The 20,918-nt window shown below is 52.4% G+C and overlaps 1 protein-coding gene across 2 annotated transcripts; it reads left to right on the forward strand.

Moving 5' to 3' along the window:
• Positions 1-346: 346 nt before the first annotated feature.
• Positions 347-9,052, forward strand: NRN1 (neuritin 1). Of its 2 annotated transcripts, none has more exons than XM_082639072.1 (3): positions 347-613; positions 4,729-4,873; positions 7,883-9,052. In XM_082639072.1, the coding sequence occupies exons 1-3, from the start codon at positions 559-561 to the stop codon at positions 8,109-8,111; spliced, it is 429 nt and encodes a 142-aa protein (XP_082495198.1). In that variant the 5' UTR covers positions 347-558; the 3' UTR covers positions 8,112-9,052. The 2 variants fall into 2 exon arrangements, with proteins under 2 accessions (XP_082495198.1, XP_082495197.1); XM_082639071.1 differs by lacking the exon at positions 347-613 and adding an exon at positions 3,276-3,674.
• The last annotated feature ends 11,866 nt before the right edge of the window (positions 9,053-20,918 follow it).

Raw genomic sequence — 20,918 nt, forward strand, 5'->3', positions numbered from 1 at the left:
CTCCGGGCGGGGAGGGGAGAGGGAGCCCCGGTCCTGCGCAGAGAGGGGGCGGGGTTGGGGGCCCGGGAACAGCGAGAAGGCGGGGGGACGGCTGCGGGGCTGGGGAAGTGGTCACCTCCGAGAGGCGAGAATTCGTTCGGATCGCACATTAATTGGAGATAACTGATTAATTCGAGCTTCTGATGACTATAAATGGCGATTCTCTACCAAGGTGTCTTTATTTTTTTTGAAAAAAATCATTCCGTGTCATCCCCCACGTCAGGCCTGCTCGTGGGCGTGAGGCTGTACTTCCTCCGCCCCTCCTAATGGAGTGAACCATTCCCAGCACTTCCCCCTCTCCCTCAGCCTCTCTCTCTCTCTCTCTCTCTCTCTCTCTCTCTCTCTCTCTCTCTCTCTCCCTCGCTCCCTCTCTTTCTCTCCTCCCTCTGCCTTCCCCGTGCATAAAGTCTCCGTCGCTCCTGGAACTTGTTGGCAATGCCTATTTTTCAGCTTTCCCCCGCGTTCTCTAAACTAACTATTTAAAGGTCTGCGGTCGCCAATGGTTTGACTAAACGTAGGATGGGACTTAAGTTGAACGGCAGATATATTTCACTGATCCTCGCGGTGCAAATAGGTAAGTGGCCGGCGGACCGGGCTCGAGGAGGTACGGCGGACGGCCGGGGCCGAGGTGCCCAAAGGAACCGACTGGCCCGCGGCCGCCCGGGGGTGCGGAGAAGTCGGCAAACCTCCAGGGGTGGGAGCATGGGCTCCAAGGGACTCGCGCGTCCCGGGTTGGTTTTTCTAAAAAAAAGGGCGGGGGAGACTCCAAACCTTCGCCAGGAAATGTGTGCGGCCGGCGTTTTCTGGAGGGGTTTTCCCCCCTTTTTCCAAAGCGCACGTCCGTTTTTGCTCCCCTCTCTTGGGTTTACCAGGTTTGGTGCGCTCTGGGGAAATGCACTGGTCCCTGCGATACTGCAAGGTATTATTTTTAAGGGTCAAAAGGTGAATGCAGGAACAAGATGGCTAGGCAGCTACAACTGGAAAGTTTATGTGCAGAAAGCAAAGATATTCTGGGGTTCAGACTGCAGCATTTAGAACTTTGTCATCCTCCCGCCCCCCCCCCCAGCCCCAGTATCCTAGCTGCAGCATTCACACCGGGCAACGCAGACCGGGCTGGGGGGCAAGTTGAGAAGGATAGGGAACCCCAGAGTACGTCTTTTAATATGCTTATCATTGAGGAGCTTGAGTTCAGCTAAATATATGTGGATATAATTTTCTATGCTCATTTGCCTGTTCCTTTCCACATAGGCATCAGTATTTTCTATATAAGAAGGGGTTAAGAAGTGCTTGCAATATGCCGTGTTGGGTGCCTGTTATTTTTGTTTGTTTGGGACTGATTATGGGTGGGTTTATATAGTCCCCATTTTATGTTATGGAATCTTGAGTCCTAGCTACCCTGTCGTTGTTTAAAAGTTCACATTTTTTCATCCAAAATGAAGAAGGCATTATGGAAGGGAGCACTAGAAAACCCCCTTCCCTGATGCGGGTCAGAGCATTAATGAATGTGGCCTAAAAGTGAAAGTGAAGCAGATTATTAATAGAATGGACAAGAGAAAAAATAGAAACTCTTCAAACGGGTTTTCTGGAGACGAGGGAATTGTTGGTGCCTGTCACTTCAGGCTGTAGCATTCTTTGCAGACAAATCCTTGCAGTATTGCGGGGGGTGGAGGGGCTTTAGGGAATCGGTTTGGGGCAAGAGATGAAATGCATAACATGTTTCTTCACGAGAAATGTGGAGGAAACAGGCTTTGGCGTTATCTGCATATTAAAATGGATTCTTTGCAGTGGTTTTTTAATGCATTTGACATGATTTTGAGTATCTGGGGGTTTTTTGCATGAACATTGTAGGGGCTTTAGAATGTGTGGATGCAGGATGTTGACGTTGCCTTTAATTCTAAGAAACGATTTGCTGTTTTGAATCTGGCTGTTTTGAATCTTTGACATTAGTGCAAAGAGCTGCAATGAATAAAGAACATTTCTGATTGCAGCAAATCCCTTAAATCTTGGAAATAACTGGATGTGGCTTTTGCAGTTAGCCTGCAGATTTTTAGAGAGCAGGAGACAGCAGTTGTTTTTGATTTAGGGGTTGTAATCTGCTTTCCCGGTAGGAAATAACCTTACTATGGATGGGGTAAAAAAGACAGCGATTGTATATGCGAAATACGCTTGGAACACAGTAACCTCGGCCCGAAAATGACCATTTGTTGGCTGTGGAATTGCAATGGAGCATACTTGTTCCCGAATGTCTGCCCTTTCCCGCACCACAGCCTCGATCTTTATTAATTCCCGGCTGGGAGCTGTCCCAAATCACTGACATTTGGCAAGAAAAGCGGGGGGTGGGGCAGGGACGGGAAGGTGGAGGGGTGGTGACGGCCAATGAAGGCTAGGCGGGAGGAAGTTTGGAATGAATGAGAGGTCGAACGAGTGAATGAACGGAAGGAAAAGGCACAAGACGCGGACACCGCAGAGAACGGGGAAGTAGCCTGGGTCGCCCGCCCGAGCCTCGCTGAACCAGGGTTCTAGAAGGAAGGACAGGGTCGCGCCGGCTGCCCCCTGCCCGGAGGCGTGAGCCTGCGAAACACTTCCCGCGCGCAAGCCTCCGGCCTCCCCAGCCAGCCAGAGACCGCGGAGTCACAGTTGCAAAAAAAAAAAAAAAAAAAAAAAAAAACAAATTTTCACGACTTCTTATTTTACACGCGCGCGCACACACACACACATGCGCGCTGTGACATGTCTTCTCCTCCAGCAGCCCCCGGAAAGACAACGCGACAGGAGCGCTTCCCGCGCCCCCCACCCCGGCGAACCCCAATTCTCCTTTAACATAGTGTCAATGCATCTTAGGGGCAACTTTTTCACCACCGAGTCTTGGGGGTGGAGGTCAGGGGTAAGGAGAGACTGGGTGCCGGGGCGGGAGGGCGGATGGACTGTATTTTATTTCGTTTCCTCGCTGCAAAGCAGCATCTGTGGTACGGATTATAGAGGGCGCCGCGCAGGGTTGCTTTCATCGGGACCGGACCGCGTTCTGTTGGAACAAAGATTCGTTTATTTAGTGTTCTAGCTGACACTTGAAGTCGCAAGGGCTCTTACTGTTTCGTAGGGGGACCGGGAGATTGATAAAGGTTTATGTATCTGCCCGAGCCGAGGTCGAGTCCCTTCCCCAGAGCTTCCCGTTCCGGATTAGAAAGCGCAAGTCCCGCCCAGCTCTTCCTGCAGCAATTTGCAAACGGTGCGCTCTCGGAGGCCTCTGCAGCTTCGGTCACCTTCCCCATCGCCTGCTTCTGGCCTGGCTCTGGGCACCGGCGGCTTGGGGTGGTGAGGTCCTCCCCGGAGACACCCACACGCGAGCCGCGGCGCCCTGAACACTGCCGGGAAGGGCCCGGCGCTCAGGGTCCGGGCACTGGAGGCCGATTTCGATTCCGAGAAGATTCGCCCCTTCTCTCCCCTCCCCTCGCCCCAGCAGCGCAGATCTGCGCTTCTTGCGCGCCCTCCTGGCGTCCCGGGTGCTTTTGGCCGCTCGCCTCGGAATCTTTAGCCCGGCTCGTGGGCCTTGGGAAGGAGAGAAATGGCCACGGCAGCGCGCCGGCCGCCTGGAGCCGCGGGGTCTGGCCGACCTGAGACCAGGAGCGAGGACCTCGGTGCGGCCTGGGTTTCTTCCTCCTCCCCCCCGACCCTTCTCCTTCACCTCCTCCCACCGCCCCGACTGCGATCTCGGTCCCCTCTGGAGGGAGCCCGGAGCTGGAGGCCGAGAGCCCCTGGCGGCAGCCACCTGGGCCCTGAGACGCACTGCTGGGGCCTGGCGAGGAAGGGTCTCAGCCCCCCGCTGGCGGGAGTGGTGACCGGCCTTTCCAGGGGAGCCGAGCCGCGGATAGAGGCGGAGGGAAGTAAGGGGCCGGCCTCACGGGTTTGGCCTCCGCGGAGGTGACCCGGGGTCATTAGCTCAGACACATCCTGACCCTGCCGGGCCGCGACTGCCCCAGACCACTCGTCCCCCCTCGCCCAGTCTCTCGGGGTCGGGGGGCGAGGACCTCACTAGGAACGCACACTGCATGGTAGACAGTCGGTCTTAGAGTGAAACAATCCATGTCGGTGGCTGCTGGTAGCTTCCAGCGACTTTATTCATTTGTTCAGTCAGCAGTGTTTGCTGAGCGCCCGCCGAGCCCGAGGCTTCTTCGCCCGACGTGGCGCTCGGTTCGGCTGCGCGGCCCCCGGCTCTGCCGCCTCCCAGCCCCTTCCTCGCCCCCGCGCTGTGCTTTCGGACCCCCTCCGTCGCCTCAGAAAGGGAAGATCTCACTTGGAGAGCCTTGACGGGCTCGCTGGGGAAGCGCTGGGAAACGAAGGAGGGCGTGAGGAGAAAGAAATAAAAGAGGCGGGGGAGGTGAGAAGAGGGGGCGATGGAAACAGAAAAAGAGACGGAGCCACATGCGGGAGGGAGTCGCACCATAGGAATGGCCTCGCCTCCCCCTGTCCACCCGCTCACGCACCGGCCATCCGCAGGAGACGCGCAGTTGGGTGCGGGTCGCTCGTTCTCGGGCCAAACCGTTCATTCACCTTTGGACCTGGCGCTCCCCGAGCCCGGGCGCTAGTGGACACCGCTGGACGGGGTGAGGCGCGCCGGGCCCAGGCGGGCGAGCCGTCGGGCTGCGGGGCGGGGTCGCAGTGCTGCTGACCGGTGTCCCCTCCTCCCCGCAGCGTACCTGGTGCAGGCCGTGAGAGCAGCGGGCAAATGCGATGCGGTCTTTAAGGGCTTTTCGGACTGTTTGCTCAAGCTGGGCGACAGCATGGCCAACTACCCGCAGGGCCTGGATGACAAGACCAACATCAAGACCGTGTGCACGTAAGTGTCCTCTCTGGTCCTCGAGGTTTCCGTTCGTGGGGGGGACGCTGCGGAGGTGGGAGGGCGCCCCGCCTCCCGCCGGCGGTCTGTATTTGGCACCAGTGCGAATCCGCGCCTTCTCACCTTCTGGCTCCCACCCTCAGGCCTTTGCCGGGGCCTGCCCCGCCCAAGGGGACCCTGTGGCCTGGGATGGGCAGAGGATGATCCTTTCCGCCGGGCCCAGTCCCACCCTCCGCAGCCTGACCCGCGCGCAATCCACGCGCTGGAACCGGGGACGAGGGTTTGGAGAGCAGCTGGCAGTTCCTCGCTGCGCTTTGAGGCCGTCTTCGTCTCCCTTTCCTGCTGCGCGAATGAGCACTTCCCGAAGAACGGTTGGTTTGGCCTGAGAGGCGTTTTTGGTAGTTCTACTAGGTTCGCTTAAAAGGAAAGGCACTCCCCTATTTTGTCCACTTCCTCTAATAAAACTCCTCTCCGGTGCCCGCCAAGAAAATTCGCGAGCAGCAAGGGAGTGCGGATCCCTCTTCCTCTTTCTAGGAGAGAGACGGAAAGAATATTTTGTTTTGTGCCAATGACTTTGCCCAAGAGGAGCATGTCCCAGATGTCCAGTGATCACCTCTGCGGAGTTGGTAGCCAATTCGGAGCTTTAGAGTAGTTACCCTTCTTGCTTCCCCCCTCCCTCCTGCATCTGCAAGGTGTCCCCAGGACAGGCCAGGAGGGAGTTCATGGACAGGCCCAGTGGCGTTTTTCCAGAGCTTGGCTGGAAAGCACAGCTCCCACTGGCAAATGAGGGTAGCAGAGCCCTACTGTGGTGGACCAGCCGCATTTTAGCTGCTGCAGACCTCAGAAATACTCCCATCTTCTGCAATACACACGCACACACACTTTTACTTTATTTTTCAAAAATAGTTGTGACCCTCCCCACCCCCATAATGGCCCTTCCAATAAAGCCAAGGCAAAAGGTGTTCCTTGTTTCCCATAGGTTCGAGTGACCATTTTCTGCACCATCCTTAATTTTGCTACACACAGTCTTAAATACCCTGGTGGCCACCAGAAGTCACAGCGGCTAAGTGGCTGCTACTTTCCTATCAGGAAAGGGACAAAAGGCTGGGTCTGGGAGGCACACCCACCTACTTTAATCCTAAGTGTCTGATGATAGGTAAGAAATGTACCTATAACAATGGACAAGAGGTTAAATACGGATCCACTCTCAAATCCTCCATCATTTGCCAGAACTTGGTTATTCCAAGCTATTTTAATTTTTTAGCAGGACTTTCGTCCTGGAAAATGGAAATGAGGTGGGCCCCTCTCAGAGGTGGCAGCCACAGCTGGGTCAAGGCTCCCACACTGTTGGTGGCACTGAAGCCCACCTCTTCTCAGCGCCACCTGGATTCTGTCGTCTTCCACCATGTCTCTCTTCCAGGAAGGCCCTGTCCCCATCTGGGCATGCATAAGGAAAGGAGAGATTTAGACATCCTTTGGGAGGCGTCATTATGCAGAGAGCTGTCCTGCCGTCTCTCGGTTTCTCTAAATCTCAGTATTTATTACAAATTGAGGAACCTGGAAGCCCTGCACCCCAGGCCCCCCGGTCCTCATACATCAGAGACTCGTGGAGGTCATTAGAAAACAGCCAGAGCTCAAGGCAGTCCAACAAGCATTTATAACTTGACTGTCAGCCAGAAGATGGGGTGGGGGTGGAAACCAGGATACATCGTGCTTACAGGCCAGGCTAGTGAGTAGAAAGGAGAGAGGGGAGAAAATAACAACCAAATTTCGTGGAGGGGCCTCCCTGGTGACCTGGCGCTAAGGGCCCGGGCGAAGTGGGAGCCGGCCCGAGGCTCACTGATCGCCCCAGCCCCGAAAGGAGACAGCGCCCCAGGAATCGATCACGGGTTGGAATGATATTTAGTCTCGAGATCTATTTGGGGTTTTCAGAAGAAAGGGGGACAATAAAAAAAAAAAAAAAAAGGACAAGTTGGAGGAAGGTTGTGGGGCGGGGCTCGGAGTCGAGCCCAGGAGGAGCGAGGGGCTGAGTTCGGCGCGGGGCTCTGGGAAGAGGCGAGAGGGGAGGGCTGGGAGTAGGGTCCCTCGAAGGCTGGCAGCGGCGGGCACCGCGCCGGCCCAGGAGTCCGGGCCTGGGGGTGCTGGCAATACACCCCGAAGGCTGCGGAGGTCCAGGGCCACGAAGAAGCCTCGGGAGAGGGGGAAGGGCAGGGCCGGAGCTCTGGGGTTTGAGGAAGCTGGAGGAGGCCAGGAAGCCAGCCCCGGGGGCCCGGGGGCCCGGGCGCTGACACTCACCGAGCCCGTGGAGGGGAGAGGCAGGCCGCAGTCTCCGGACCGAATCAGAGCCGGGGGGGCGGCGTGGAGAGCAAGGTGAGGGACCACGGAGGACCGAAGCAAGTGAGGAGGAGGAGGAGGAGGAAGTGAGGAACGGAACAGAGGAAAACCGATGGGAGGGAAAAGGAGGAAGACAAAGAAGGGGAGAGGGAAGAAGGGGAAAGGGGAGAGCGGGAGACAAAAGGAGGAGCGGAGGAGAATGAAGGCCACGGGGAGAGTGCGCGGCGGCGTGGAGAGGGAGGGAGGGAGACAGAAGGGGCGGGCGGAGGAGAAAGCGGGAAGCCCGGAGGGGAGGGCCGTGCTCCGAGCAAGCAACCCGCTTGCAAGCCAAGAGGCATTAATGGGCCGCAGCTTGCGAGGCTTAGCACTGTTTTCCTAGCTTTGCCCGCGGAGGCCCAGCAATCTGTTTGCGCAGGCCGAGGTGCCAGCGCGGCGCAGCGGGCGCGGCCCGGCTGCCGGGCCGCGGAACCAGAGAGGGAAGGGGCGGCCTCCACCTCGGTCAGCGGCATCCAGGCTGCGCGGAGGTCCCGGGAGCGCCCACCGGGCCCCGCCCGGCGCCGGGCCGGCGGAGAGGGGGTCGGAGGGGGGCGCCGGCAGGTTTGCCCGGGGCGCAGGCCCGAGGTCCTTCCCGCGCCCAAAGTGAACCCGCTTCTGTTTTGTTCTGTTCCTCGCCAGATACTGGGAGGATTTCCACAGCTGCACGGTCACAGCCCTTACGGATTGCCAGGAAGGGGCGAAAGATATGTGGGATAAACTGAGAAAAGAATCCAAAAATCTCAACATCCAAGGCAGCTTATTCGAACTCTGCGGCAGCGGCAACGGGGCGGCGGGGTCCCTGCTTCCGGCGCTCTCAGTGCTCCTGGCGTCTCTCTTGGCAGCTTTAGCGACCTGGCTCTCCTTCTGAGCGCGGGGCCGGCTTCCCCCGCGCGCCCACACACACTCACGCCATGCTCCCGGAAATCGAGAGGAAGATCCATTCGTTCTTTGGGGACGTTGTGATTCTCTGTGATGCTGAAAACACTCATATAGGATTGTGGGAAATCCTGATTCTCTTTTTGATTTCGTTTGATTTTTTGTGTTTTATTTGCCAAATGTTACCGATCAGTGAGCAAGCAAGCACAGCCAAAATCGGACCTCAGCTTCAGTCCGTCTTCCCACAGAAATACGAAAACGGCAAACCCACCCCATTTTTTTAATTTTTATTTTTTGGCACAAGAATCTCAGGAACGGCCCTGGGCCACCTACTATATTAATCATGTTAATACATGACAAATTATGGGCTCCTCCTAATAGGAAAGAGAGGAGAGGAGAAGGCCAGGGGAATGAGTTGAAGAGAGAAGCATCTCGTGAATAATTCACGCTCGTGTCTTTCTTACACAGTATCTTGTTTTGATCATTTCCACTGCACATTTCTCCTCGAGAAGAGTGAAAGGACGGATTGGTGGCCTTGTGTTTTAAGGCTAGGAGGGAGAGAGGAGAGGGGTTGAGGAAACCTCGGGTTAGAGGTACAGGCTGCCAGAAAAAAAATCGCTGCTGAAATCACTGAGAGGTTAAGCTTTACCTGCTCGTGTTGATGCATCTTTCCAAGTCCACTGCCTTGATTTTCCCTCTTGTTTTAGCTGTTACACATACAGTAATACCTGAATATCCAATGGTATAGATCACAAGGGGGGGGGATGTTAAATGTCAATCTAAAATATAGTTAAAAAAAGATTTTGACATAAAAGAGCCTTGATTTTAAAAAGAGAGAGAGATGTAATTTAAAAAGTTTATTATAAATTAAATTCAGCAAAAAAATTTGCTACAAAGTATAGAGAAGTATAAAATAAAAGTTATTGTTTGAAATGGGGGTGTCGTCTGTTTCCTGCCCCAAGCCTGCTTTCTTGGCCGAGTTCTCGGGGTTACCTGAAGGGACACAGGATGCCAGATGATAAGTTCACCTGTTCACCTGCTAAGCTACCATCTTCAAGCAGACCCTCCTCCACCAGGACACCTTGCCACGTCCCTGAAATTGTGTTTACTTAAGAGAAAGGGGAGGTTATATTTTAAATAAGTAAACGGCAAGGATCCTTTCTAGGTGAGGTCTGGGGGCACTGGGCTTGCGCGCAGCTGAGAATGCACACGCACACCCACGCGGGTCGGAGCCTCAACGACCGGCCCCGCAAGCCGCGTCCTCCCGGCGACACGCCGCTTCCTCTGCGGTGACCAGGGGCTCCTTGCGGAGGAACCACCATTAAGGGCTCTCTCAGAGGGGCCAGGCGCTGTGGTCCCTGGCAGGGATCAGGTGAATCCTTTCATAATTAGTAAGACAGCTCAGCTGAAATGGCGAGGAGACGGGGCCTATCGATCTGGCAGTCGAGCTGCTTCCACCCCCCCTATTTATAGGCCCGCGTGGCCTTACAGAGAAGTAAACATCCACGAATAAATAAATGCAAGCAGAGGAGCGCGGGGTCCGGGGCTGCTGGATGCGAGCAGGCTGCGGGGGGGCAGACCCGAATGTGGGTCTTTGTGCTCAAAGACAGCGAAATCGGATTTCTTGGACAAGGTGAGGGTGGGAGGGGGCTGGGGGTGGAGATGGGGGCGGGGAGGGAGGCTGAGAAGGCTGCAGCGGGTTCCCGCGACGCGCTCCTGGAGGGTGCACGGGGCCCTGAAATGCAATGTGTAAACAATCACTAGAGTAACAGTTCATAAATCAAACCCAGTAGGTTGCAGCCCAATCTGCATTCCCGCCACGGATTGAATTCCAGCAACACATGCGTCCCTGCGCCCCGAGCGCTGGAAGCCGCCCGGTTTCTTAATGGCAGCATCTATTAGCGCGGCGGGTTCACGCACGCCACCTCGCCTCCACTCCTGGGACTATTTCCCTCGCTGCCCCCAAGCCGCCCCCTCCTCCGCCGACCCCGCAGTCTCAGGCCAGACCAAAGGAAACCCTCGCTGCCTGCGCGGCGTGGCCACCCACCCCGGAACGCTGGCTGTTTGGGTACATAGAGTTTGGTTTTGATCGTTTCATCTCAATGTAATTTTCGGCCTAAGTGTAAGTGGGACGATTCTAGCCTGAGTTCAACCCCTGGAATTCAAATTAAAATGTCTGAGCCTGTTATAAACACGAATCTATTTAATGATGGGGGGGAGGAGGAGAAAGAGGGTCTACTCCGGCCAGTCTTGCTTCGATAGCCTCCCCGCTCCTATTCGTGTGTCTACCTCCGCAAACCGGGGGCGAACCAGCGCGCACCCCTGGGCCCATTGCTCGCCAAAGGAAAACGCACGCGGCGTTCTCCCCATGCTTTGGGGTGGTGGTGGGGGGAGACCCCCGCGACACGAGGAGGACAGCCCTCCCCCTCACAGCGCAGGCTTCCCTCCTAGAAAACGACCTCCTCCGAGATCTGCAAGGAGGCGAGGCTGAGGGAGAGGCAGAGGGGCGCGGATTGGGACCGCGGGCTCGGTCGCTCTCATCTCCAGGAACCTGGTCCTCCTGCTGCGGCTCCAGCTGCCTCCCAGGTGGGGCCTCCCTCCAGGGCGGCCTGTCCCAGATCGTCCGGGGGAGCCTCCAGAGAGCCGGGTGCCGTGTCGGGGCTCCCTCGCCCTCTGGTAGGCCGGGGAACACCCTCCAGCGCTCTTGGAGAGAGAGCCCAGGGAGGGAGGGCCTTGAGTCCCGGAAACGCTGCCGCACCTGGCTCGGTAGAGGACTTTTCTTCTGGTTGTGGTGATTGTTTAGATTATTCTCGCGCCGTCTTCGACTATAATTTGTTGTTTGATCATGATAACATCTCCATATGTTAGCTGGTGTTATCGTTTTTAAGCAGCAGCGCGGTAAGCCCTGCGCCCAGCTCGGGGAGGTAGTAACCAACCAACCTGAGCACAAGTCACGTCCCATCGCTGAGATGGGGTTTGGGGTGCGGGCGGTGAGGAGTGGGTATCAGGCACCGAGCGGATCGTCCTCCCGACCTCCGCCCGGCGGTTCCAGCTCTGCGCATCGCTTTGCACGTGGCCCACTCGCACTAGGCTGCCAGCCCTTGAGGACCTGGGGTCGGGGAAGGGCCCTCCCACTCCATCCCTTGCCCAGTAGATTCAAGGCACAGAAGTCCACTGGAGTGTAATGTCTGGTTATCCTCAGGAAAATGTCAGAGAGGCCAAGTCCAGAGTCCCCGGCTCGGCCCACCAACTTCAGGGCCCTTGGGAGGTGGACGTATGGGGGGGGGAGGAGACACGCAAAGGAAGAAGAAGGACGGGGGCGTGGAAAATGGAGGAGAAAGATGGGGAGAACCGGTCCGGATGCAGGGTGAGCGGAGGGGAGAGAGGAAAGCAGGCATCTTAGCCTGGAGACGACAGCGCTGTGGACAGAGGGGGAGGAGAGAGATGAATCTGGGACCTGTTTTCATTCAGGATCCTCAGGGAAGCGAATCAGCCCAAGGACCACCACGTCGATTCTCTTTCTGGGCATCTGGAGATCCTTTCACTCCGGCTGAAGCCTGGAGGGCGAGGGCCCCACGGGTGGCAGCGCCATGGGGCTGGCCAGGCCGAGCCCAAGCGTGGGAACTCGAATGGACGACACGGAAAGCAGCCTTTCCCCTTCTCCACTTCCCGAAATTCCCTCAGTGCTGGCAGAGCTGCTTCCGGAAAGGTCTTCCTTCGACCTTCTCTCCCTCTCCTCGCCCCACACAAGGGGCGGCGCCCTGGCAGTGCCAGGCTGGGCGCGGGTGGTCCCAGGGAGAGGCCCACTCTCCGGAACAGTCTACCGCCCTGTCCCACGGGACCCGAGGGAAGGTTCGCTGCCTCTCCTTTCTTCCGAACACCCACCAAAGGAAATCAAAGCGTTGGTACCCTTGCCCCTCGCCCCTGGAGTGAAAAGGAAGTGGGGGGCGGAGAGCCATGAGGACACGTGCTGAGCAGTTGGCTGTTCTGCACTCCGGAGCCTGGGCATCAGGGAACTTTCTAATGAAGTAGTTTGGGGTTTTCCCCCAAGGAGAAGAACGGCATCTCCCAAGGGCCTTTCCTTGAGATTGAGGCGGGGGCAGCCTGGGGCCCAGACCCAAATACCGGCATAAAAAAACTGGGCCCACAGAGAACAGACTGGTGGTTGCCAAAACTGGGCAGGGGGTTGGGGGAGGGATGGAGTGGGAGGTCGGGGTGAGCAGGTGTCAGCTTTTATGTAGAGAATGGGTAACAATGGCTCTACAAGTCCTACTGTAGAGCACAGGGGTTGTGTTCACTGTCCCGTGATAAACCATCATGAAAAAGAATATTTTAAAAGGGATATATATATATATATATATATATATATGTATGTATACCTGAATCACTTTGCTGTACACCTAAAACTAACACAACATTGTAAATCAACTCTACTCCAATAAAATAAATTTAAAGTAAATAAATAAATAAAACGAACCAAGAAGAAAGAAAGAAAGAAAAAAACTGGGCCCAGCACTGCCCAGCCAAGCTCGGGCAGCCTCCCGGCTCCAGCCCCCGAAGGAAGCGGGGACAAGGAGTGTAACCTCCTGTCCAGATTCTCGCCCTGGAAGGACATGTGTTTAGAGTGAGGACCCAGGAGCCAGAAGACTTCTGTTACCATCCACATAACCACGGGTGGCTTCCTTAACCCCTCTGGACCTCAGTTTCTTCCTCTGTAAAATGGGGATGGTCATACCTACCTCATGGGGTTGTACTTTGGGTCAAATATGATAACACGGGTGAAGCACTACAGGCCTCTTACCTACTGTTGGCTATTATTATTCTTGTTTCCCCCTGCCTCCGAACAGGCTTAATCCCATGGGTCTCACTGAATTCTTCAGAATAACCTGGAGGAGAGAACCTCTTTACAACCTTTAATACTGTGGAGCAGTTTTCCCTTATACTCCAGCAGCTTAATTTCCTCTTGCTACAGGCTACCCAGCACTCCGGCCCACTCCGGCCTTCTCAGGAAGCTCTAGATAATCTCCCTGAATTAAGTCAGCCTCTGGACAGGCTCTGTGATTGCAGACCCTACCCCACCTCCAGCTGGCGCCAGAGCCCAGGCCGGGCCCCTGGCTCTCCCTGCCTTTGGACTCCCAATCTGGGGTCCCTGGTTTTCTCACCGCTAAGGGGTTTGCTCCTGGAGTCTCCTCCACAGCTTCCCTCCCCACCCCTAGCCCATCCCCCAACGCCCGCCATTTAGAGTAAACTCCTCTCTCAAAATTTAACCCAAAAAAGTCATTCATTTATTGTAATCCGCCACGCAATACAATGATACAAAGAGCGAAGAATATTAACCCAGCCTGCAGTAATGGTAGTAGGCACATGGGTCCTCACACACCTCTCCCCGTGCTCAGGAAGACATATCCTGACATACACCCATACTGGGCCTTTATTCAGTTTTACAAAATTAGGATATACATTTCTCTTCTACTAATCCTTCAAGATCAAGAGCTAAGCAAATAACTCCTCTTAAATAGTTACACAATATTTCTTAGACAGCCATACTACAATTTATTTAATTTTCCACCCATTGATGGACTTTTAGGCTTTTCAAGTTTTGTGTGTTTGTCCTACGAATATTGTCGTAATAAATATTCCTCTTCAAACAACATTGTGTACTAGTATTTTTATTTCTTTGAGAGACTAAATTCCCCCAAACTTGGGTTGCTGGATGGGAGGGTATGCATGTGTGTTTATTTGTTATTTTTTAAATGTATATGTGCTTTTCATTTTTTTAAAAAAAGTTGGATTACTTTCCCAAAGAGTGTGGATTGCCCATTTCCCCACATCCTGATCAACACTGTATGTTAACATTTTTTTGGTTTTGTCAACCCAGTAGGTAACTGGCGGCTTTCTGGAAGGTCATACTTCCCAGCTCTGCATTGGGTGCTCTGGGCCCCTCTCTGCCTTGATCACCACCAGAGGCCCCCCAAGACCACCACCCAACTGCTGGGGAAGGTCCAGCTAAGTTTTGGGTCCCCCTCCCTCAAGCAGTGGGCAGCGGCAAGGGCCAAGTCAGACATAATCACTCCTGGAAACCCCCTGACTTTGTCTCTAATATAATCCACATGCCTCCGGGCTTGGCCAGGGACCACGGGCAGGTGCAGTGGGGACTCGGCCACTTCCACTAGAGCACGCCCCCTGAGGCTCCATGGGCCAGTGCCAAGGCTGGATCCCCTGGCCTGTCTGCAGTGGAGAGTGAGGAAGGAAGAGGTCCACAAAGATGACAGCTGAACATCTCTTTTCCATCCAATGAGACCAGCTGGGAGCGAACCAGGAGGAAGGGGGATTCAGGGTACAGAGACCTGGATTATACTCCATCTCTTATCTCTTCCCCACTTACTCTGCCCCGCTTCTTAAAAGATTTAGCTTACTTTTATTGAGCACTTACGACGTGCTAAGTATTAGGCTAAAGCTTTGCCAACATCATCCCATTTTTGCACCCGTTTCTGTAGGCTACTGTATTAGTCTTATTTCACAGATAAGAAACAGGTTTAGAGAAAGGTTAAAAATTTGCCCCAAATCAGCAGGCAGAGCTGACATGTGAGCACGCATCTGTTTCAGGAAGCTGTTTTAAGACTTCACTTTGCTGGTTCTATTACTATTTTGAGCAAAAAGAGAGATAGAGAGCACGAGATTAAAAAAAACCAGAAATGACAAAGAAACATGAGTTCTGTGATAGGTAGAATAATGGCCTCGAAAAGAGTCCTAACCCCTGCAAGCTGTGAATATGTTAGTTACACGGCAAAGGGGGGTTTAAGGCTGCAGATGGAGTTCGGTTGCTAATGGGCCGACCTCAGAATAGGGAGGTTATCCTGGGTTGCCCCTGAGGGCCCGATATTCTCACGAAGGTTCTTAAAAGTCAAGAGGGAAGCAGAAGAGGTCGGGGTCAGGGGATGTGAGAAGGACTCCACCCACTTTTGCTGACTTTGAGGATGGAGGAAAGTGCCCACAAGCCAAGGAAGTTGAGCAGCCTCTAGAAAGTGGAAAAGACGAGGAAATGGATTCTCCCCCAGAGTCTTCAGAAAGGCATGCAGGCCAGTGATGTTAGCCCAGCGAAACCCATGCCACACTTCTGACCTACAGAACTAACTGTAAGATAAGAAATTCGCATTGTTTAAGCCACCAAGTTTATGGTAGTTTGTTATAGTTGCAAACAGAAAAATCATACAAATCCTAATTTTTATATTACAGATAGCCAGAGAGCCTGGGTGTACAGGATGTATGTTTGCTGAGAACTGCTCAGGGCCCTTCTTTGAGTTTTGGGAGGTAGAGGTGGGGGTGATGGCAGCTTTATTTCAGCCTGGGGGGGTGGGCAGTAGTATATGTGAAGGAAGGAAGACATCAGGGAGTAAGTTTCAAAGGACAAGAAACAAAAAGTTGTGTTGACGTTTTACCATGTGTTGGCATAGAAACTTTCTCATTATCTTCTCCTTTTTGTGTCCCTTTGAGCTGCAAGCACCTCCTATTTGCTTCCTTTTCCTCTGGTAATTTAATGGACATGCAGATGAGTTACTTGATTCTGTACCAGTCGCTTGCAGGCCTGCTCAGATATGAAGAGTTCCTCTACAGTAATAGATGGTTTGATGGGACATTCATGAAACGTATCACCAGGTGGTCATTCTCTTGATAAATCACAGCAACTGATATTAGCTACAGACCTTATCACCTGGACAAATCATGTGTTGGATTGATTTTTTAAAGGTGGTGGTGTTTCCAACTTCGTACGTGACCCAGAGAACAGGAGGAAGTGGGTCCAATCTCTATGGAAGTCCTGGAATGAATCGCTTGCTATGGGTGTCTAGGAAGGGAGGTGAGTAAGAGAAACACAGGAAAAAGCAAAGCCACACCGGCCACAGGCAGGCACTGCCTTCCACATGGAGAGAAACTCCTTAAAATAGGCCAAACCTGCTAAAGAGGAGAGGAGAGAAAAGGACACACTTGTCCATCTGGGTTAATCAAGTCACACATTGCTTTGTTGACATCAAGATACCACTGTGGGAGTCTCTTCTTGAGTAAGAAAGAAGGAAGATGAAGCAAGCAAGCTGGTGGATGAGGCCAGGCACGGAGAGTTAGCTTCAGCCTGGTGGACAGATTCCTGCCCCTGGGCCAGCCTTATCTTTCCACTGCCTTGGGGGGTCTGCAGAGCTTTGGGCAGTGACTGTGAGAAATGGCTCTGGGACACTCCTAGCTCTCTGGTTGCCTCCCCAGGCTGCTGGATTGTGCCTCCTTCAGGCAGGAGAGAAATCCCAAGCAAAGGGGTTCATTTAACTCTGGCCAAACACTAATTCATCACAATAGGCAACCTTGAGGGGGACAGAGAGCATCTCAGGTGTGTGGAAGGTACCTCCATCAACGCCAACTCCACTCCGGAGCTGTGACAGCCCCCGCCTGGGTGCCAGCCAGCCTCTGGAGGCGTTCTCTCTGCCTAGTGCGTGGGGCCGTCACGTCTGTATCAGGCACACCTGCTACCTTTCACAGAGCAGCCTTGAGCCAGTGCAGTTTCCTGTGTAACTATTCTCCTGCCCTCCTTTTTGCACTGTGTCCTGCTCTTTTGAACAGAATGAGAGGGCCAACTGCATTTCCTACATTGCTTTGTTTATAGGATGTGTTGTATATTTTTTCCTCTTTCTGAAATAGTCTTTGGCACTTTTACAGATAGCAGAAAAGAGAGGCTCAAATCTTTATTTTCAGGAATTGCTATACATGTATATTCAAATCCAAAATGTATTCATGTATACCCACTTACACAGATATTCATAATGACAGTCTCTAATTCAAATACTCTCTAATTCATATGCTCTCTAATTCATATGCATTCTCTCTAAGACACACGGAGATACACACAGGCTCAACACACACACACATTGCACTTGGTGCTTTGACTTATTCCCTCCAATTTGCTCTTGGATCTTGCCTCCTAGGTACTAAATTGTCTCTGCCATCTTGAATTTCATTCTCCAGATGCTCCTTCCCTCAGCTTACAAACACACCCAAATCTCTGGAGGCCTAAAAGATAACCCCCTCCCCTTATCCATCCTATTCTCCCCCCACTGCTGACCCATTTCTCCATCAAGCTCCTGGAACAACGCCCAGCCCACGGCAGGCACATTGGAAGAACATGTGAAAGATGCATGCTCCTTCCCGGTCCGCCAGCCTCTCACTTCCCAGCCCCCTCGCTGCCCCAGCGCTGGCCTCCAGCTTCTCCCCTTCCAACTACAGACACGTCCTCCTCGTTGGCCTCCTCCCTTTTCCCCATTTGTATTTTACTATATAAAAATTATCTTATCTGTTTTATTTTAAAATTTACCAAGAATCCACACTCACTGTAGAATAATTAGCAACTGCAGGTGACCCAAAAGGGGAACATTAAAATAACCATCATTTCTCCAGCCAGCAACATGCATTTTGGTCTCAGCATCTCTTCTCTTTCTACATGGATGTGATCACGTCATTTCCCTTCTCAACAAGCTTCACTTCTTTTCCATTGCTGAATCATTGCTGAGAGGTTCAGGCTGCCTGCATGGCACTGAAGACTCATCAGGATCTGGCCCCTTCTCATCTGGCCAGACTCTGCCCCCCACCCCGCCCCCGGAGCCCTCTGGGTCCCCACCTATACCCTGCAGCCACAGGGGACTCTGTGCCCCTCCTTGAAATGAAATGTCCTCCCCGACTGCATGCCTTTGCTCACTTCGTTCTTCCAGTCTGAAAAACATCGCACTTCCATCCATCACCTCCCTCCACCTATGGATATCTTACTCTTTCTTCAAGACTCCTTCAGGCCCCATCCTTCATGAATCTTTCTCTGACCCCCTAGTCAGAATTCTTGGGTGGCCCCTTGCTTGCCTCTTGTCGTTCTTAATTTTGTCTGCTGATCTGTTTTGTCTTTAAACCAGAAGTACCTTGAGGTCAGGGACAGCGTCACAATCATCTTTGCATGTCCCACAATGCCTAGCACTGCACGTGGCACAGATATTTATGGAGTGAAGAACACTTCCAGCCCCTCTTGCCTCACACATATATAGTTGTACATCATAATCTTGGACGCATAAAGAAAGGTATTGCTGATGCCAACCCATCTCTGGGCTGCTTCTTGCTAATGCTTTTTCTCCCTCAGAAACTTTTTCCTGGCAGCCTGGGAAAGTTTATCCCTGGGAAAGCAGAGGCATAAAATTGTTGGATGCATGCCATGGAGTCCATCCAGTGGTTAGAATCAAAGGAATAGACATGCTCTTGACCATGTGTATAAAAGGAAATGAATGAATAATAGTGAAAACAGGAGGGTAGAAAAAGAAAAGAAGCAACTCCTCCTTGGTATATCCTTTTCATGCTTCTCAGAACAACTTACTATACATTTCATTAGCTGCTGTGTCCTTTCACAAGCTACAGGGAGACCTGGAAGACTCATGTTCTTCCCTTCATTCCCTCCCTCTCATTCAAGGAACTCTTGAAATCAATAACTTTCCTGTTTCCTTGTTTGAAGAAGAGAATTCTCCCTGCTTCCTCTTCACTCGGATTATGCACTTATCACCTCAAGTGTAGACTATGATAGTGCATGCAGTGACCAGCCTCTGGGATGACCTCCAAGGATCCCTGACTGCTGGTCTACGTGCCTGTATGTAGTCATTTTGCACAACGAACCAAGGCTGGCCCCGTGTGACCAATAGAACATGAATGAAGTAATGATACGTGACCTCCAAAGCTCGGTCATGTAAGGCATTGCAGCTTCCTCCTCAGTCTCTCGGATCATTTTCTTTAGGGGAAGCCAGTTGCCATGCCATGAGGCGACTTAAGCTTCCCTGTGGAGAAGCCCACATTGAAAGGAACTGTATCTTCCTGCCAACAGCCAGTGTTGACTTGCCAGCCCCATGAGTGAGCCCCCCGTGGAAGCGGGTCCTCCAGCCACAGTCGGAACTTCAGATGGTTGCAGCCCCAGCTGATCTCTGACTGCAGCTTTGTGGAGACCTGGAGCCAGGACCACCCAGCGAGCTGCTCTCAAACCCCTTACCCACAGAAACCGTGAAAGATAATAAAAGATTCTTGTTGTTAAGCTGCTGTTTGAGGATGTGTTGTTATGCAGCAATAGCTAATAAAATGCATCTGGTATTTTCTTTCATTTTATCCTTCAGTGTTTGTGCATATGTCCACGTGAATTTTGATAGGTTTTATTTGTGACACTCAAAAAGAAAGGACTGCCTCTATTGATATTTAACCGCTGTGTAGTGAATAGCAAAGTACTTCGAAGGGGTTGTCAAGTATCTAAGTACTTTAAACAATGATTGCCATCATCCGGGAAGCAGGTACCCTGAGGCAGTTTGGGAATATATCAGTGTGTCCCAACAGGAAAAAAGAAGAGTCCAGGTGTTTCACACAGAGGTAACTTAATACAAGGGAATGGCTAAAATGTGTCAGAAAGTCTGGAAGAGGAAAAGAAGTGATGTTACCCAAAGACAGTAGGAAACCACTGCAGTCCTTAGGTCTAAAGGAGCCAAAGAGAAAATGGCATTACCCAGAGCCCGCGGCCACTGTGACAACGGAGGCTGCTGTGCTTTTCTTCCCACCTCCCAACCTCCTGTCAGAGCCTCCCATTGGCAGAAACTAACAGGAAGCAGTAGGCAAAGGAGTCTGGGAAATGTAGTTTGTGAGCTTCCAGTCCTGGCAGAAAAGATAAAGACAGGGCAACTGAGGAGCTGAGGGCCCATAGACATTATTTGTCTCCGGGAACAGTAACAGAGAAACGGAAATAAAGGTGTATGTATTTGACAAGCCTCTACTCAAAACTAAAATATCCAACATATTTGTGATTGGAGAAACTCAGAGAAACAGATGCTCCCACATTCATCTTTCAATGCATAGTCCAGTAGAAATAGGTTCAAAACTCTAAATTCTTCTGAAGAGCTGCCACATCAGAGCCCTTTTTATTAATTGTAGAAGAACAAATCTAACAAGAAGAGCCAACGCCCTGAGCACTAACACGGGTCAGGCACAGTTGTAACTGCTTTTCAATTGTTAACTCATTTACCTGCTACACATTTCCACAAAGTCGGTCCTACTAGGATCTGTTTTGCAGGTTAGCAAACTCCATCCCAGGGGAATGAAGTCACGTCATGGTGACTAGCAGAGTCAGGGTCCCAACATGGTAGCCTGGTTCAGAGATTCCACTGTACTGTCCCTCGTGCCTTCATCACCTTGCCTAAAATGTGGGAGCTACACATCAGCTTGCACCTATGCCCAGAGTATTCAAAGAGTTTAATAATATCAAGAGGAATAAAAGACAAGGCCTGTCAGAGCACAACCCCTGAGCTAGGGGGCCAACGTTAGACTCGGCTGGTCCAAATGTCCACTCTACTATAGTGCAGCCCATTAATGCTTCTAGAATTAGAAAGGTCATGGTTATTGAATTATCTAGGACTCACTGAAAGAGCCTTCTTAGTCTGGAAGTACCCAACCCCAAAATGGAGAAGATTAATAACCAGTACCCAGGGAGGGCTTGTGAAAGGAGAACCATGAGCTTGGACAGAGATGAAACCCCAGGCAGAACGCTACAACCAGGCGGCTGTTTCTCTGCAGCCTGCACCCCTGAAAAACCCTGAAGCTGACCATTTCAACAAGCTCACTTCAGTTCTTCCCTTTTGATGGAAAGGCAGAGAGGAGGAAGAGATTGGATCCTCAGAAATTTCATTCCAGCGTCTAGGACAACTTTATTTTTTCATACTTTGGGGGTTTATCTCACTTTTACATTGTGATATAGTTGACA

The sequence above is a fragment of the Mesoplodon mirus genome, assembly GCF_964341445.2.
Source record: "Mesoplodon mirus genome assembly, chromosome: 12".
Classification (NCBI taxonomy): Eukaryota; Metazoa; Chordata; class Mammalia; order Artiodactyla; family Ziphiidae; genus Mesoplodon; species Mesoplodon mirus.